Source organism: Triticum dicoccoides, unplaced genomic scaffold (genome assembly GCF_002162155.2).
Source record: "Triticum dicoccoides isolate Atlit2015 ecotype Zavitan unplaced genomic scaffold, WEW_v2.0 scaffold106610, whole genome shotgun sequence".
In the NCBI taxonomy this organism is placed as follows: Eukaryota; Viridiplantae; Streptophyta; class Magnoliopsida; order Poales; family Poaceae; genus Triticum; species Triticum dicoccoides.
In genome coordinates, this window is record NW_021173283.1 from 1 (window position 1) to 2,478 (window position 2,478).

The 2,478-nt window shown below is 48.4% G+C and overlaps 1 protein-coding gene across 1 annotated transcript; it reads right to left on the bottom strand.

The window, feature by feature from the left end:
* Positions 1-12: 12 nt before the first annotated feature.
* Positions 13-2,042, bottom strand: LOC119342825 (chaperone protein ClpB 2-like; the record flags this gene model as incomplete). The annotated part of the gene is made up of 3 exons (XM_037614174.1): positions 1,798-2,042; positions 587-1,484; positions 13-149 (listed from the first exon to the last, which is right to left on the bottom strand). Coding segments are annotated over exons 2-3 (1,008 nt in total), but the record flags the coding sequence as incomplete, so codon positions are not given.
* Between the last annotated feature and the right edge of the window lie 436 nt (positions 2,043-2,478).

The following is a 2,478-nucleotide window of genomic DNA, read 5'->3' on the forward strand; positions in this document are numbered from 1 at the left end:
GCAAACAATTGCCTCCTTCACTGCATTTTTAGAGCTACACTGCACAGTGTTAACATTCTCTTTTTGGTCGCCAACTCGCATCATTGTTTTGGTTGCTGTGGCACAAGCCTCATCAATCAGGTCAATTGCCTTATCAGGAAATTGACGACCTACAGTATAGACATCAATAAAATCTGTCAATTAACTCCAACATATATACAACTCGGCAGAAAGAAAGCACCTGCTCCATTAATTGATGCATCTGAACTATCATGAATTTATTCAATACCGTAAACATGATTTATATACATTAGTTAAACCAAATTAAACTGAATGCATGGGTTGCGACATGGGTGCTCCACAACAGTCTCATGCAATAATTCTGCCCTTCAATTGCACATCAGAACAATTGAGCAGATAGTTTAATTAGAATGTGAGCTAGTGGACCTTAACAAGAATGGACATCTGACCATAATAACCAATTAAAGATCATATATAACCCTGTTTCTTCCCTTCATGTTTCATTACGCTTCCTATAATAAACTAGATGAGTTCATGCATCTACTAATCACCTCTGGAAACAAAAGGAAAAAAATTAATTCCTCACCGGTGATGTAGCGGCCAGCGAGCTGTACGGCAGCAACAAGAGCGGCATCTTGGATTTCTAAGCCATGGTGCTGTTCATACTGCTGCTTTAGCGCCCGCAGCATGGCAATGGTGGCCTGCGCGCTAGGCTCCTCAACGTGCACCTTCTGGAACCGCCGCTCGAGTGCGGCATCCTTCTCAATGTACTTACGGTAATCATCAAAAGTCGTCGCACCCACACAGCGGATGCGACCACGGGCCAACGCCGGCTTCAGCATATTGGCAGCATCCTGGCATCCCCCCCTCACTGCACCGGCGCCGAGAAGCGTGTGCATCTCGTCGATGAATAGAACTATCTTGCCACCTGAATCCTCCGCCTTCTTTATCACGCCTTTCAAGCGTTCCTCGAACATGCCACGGAACATGGTCCCGGCCACCATCGCCCCGAGATCAACATCCACAACGCGAGCCCCGGCAAGTGCTGCAGGGACCTTCCCGGCAGCGATGCGCTGTGCAAGGCCCTCGGCGATGGCTGTCTTGCCTACTCCTGCAGCACCGACCAGCGCGGCACAGTTCTTGGTCTTGCGGCAGAGGATGGAGATGACACGGTCTATCTCGCTGTCGCGGCCGACCACCGGGCTGACTGCCTGTTTGCTGCAGGCGGTCATGTCACGACCGTAGCTGCGCAGGCACACGGTGCGCTCGTAGTACCGCCACGCTGCCCAGCATAAACCAATGGCTGCCCCAGCACAGAGAACGCTCTCCACGCTTCCATACAACCTAGATGCATGTAACAAGAACCGATCCAAGACCGCGCCTGTCGGAGTTTCTCCATCAGACGCCATAATACTCCAGGTCCCGAGCAGGGAATCGTAAGTTGAGGTCCGTTCCATACGGCGATGGCGATGAAAAGACCTGGCCTGGAAAATACACTGCAATGATTCAACGTATTGTATATAAATATATATAGAGAAAAATTCATGTTGCATAAGTATCAGACTTCAAACTGTATTACATGGCGGAGTTGTAATAAATTTATTATTCTGTTGCTTTGGAAACCGAGTTGTCATCAAAATTTGTTCTTTTAGGGAGTGGTCGAAATTAGCAGGACTCCAAGATTATCCGGCGCGAACAATTAACTTGACACATATATCCAATTTCCTCTTAATTAACAGGAAAACTGTGACGGGGGGTGGGGAGGGGGTGGGGGATTGAGGGGAGAAAATAAATTACCCGAGTCGTGGGCGAAAATAAATTGTTCCTCCTCGCCGCCGCCGCCGCCGCCTCCTCAACTCCGCCCGCCGCTCCTCCAATGCGAGCCCTCGTCAGGTTCACGCCCGCCGGCGCCTCTCCGCCGCTCGCTTCTCCGCCGCTTGCCTGGAGCGAGCTCTCGTCGCCTCGACCTGGTCCGGTAACCTTACTTCCGGCCGCCGCGGCGGCTGCCAGTCCGGTCTGCTCACGCACTGAGATGTGGACGACGCCTCCATTCGAGCGAGCACTTTTTTTTTTCTTGAGACAACTCAGAGTGAGCACTAGGGTTAACCACCCAAAAGTGGGCCCCGGGGCTCTCTCTACCGCAATTCAACAAATGGGCCCATGACCAACTTCAGCCGACGTCGTAACATTTTTCTGCTACCCAAATTGTATCCATAAAAAACATGACACTAGCAACACATGCACCACCATTAATTAACTCCCTCATGCTTATTTCAAACTATATTTAGGGATACCATAGTACACAAATATTATTTAAATAAAAGAATATAGTAAAATAAAATAACCTACTTTAGCAACCGACTAACCAAAGATTCAATTGTGATGCAGAATCCTGTTGTTAATTGAACCATTATTTTGGCCATCATCAAACTTATTCTCTACCTAGCCAGCTTGATTAATGATAATTGATGTTTGTTA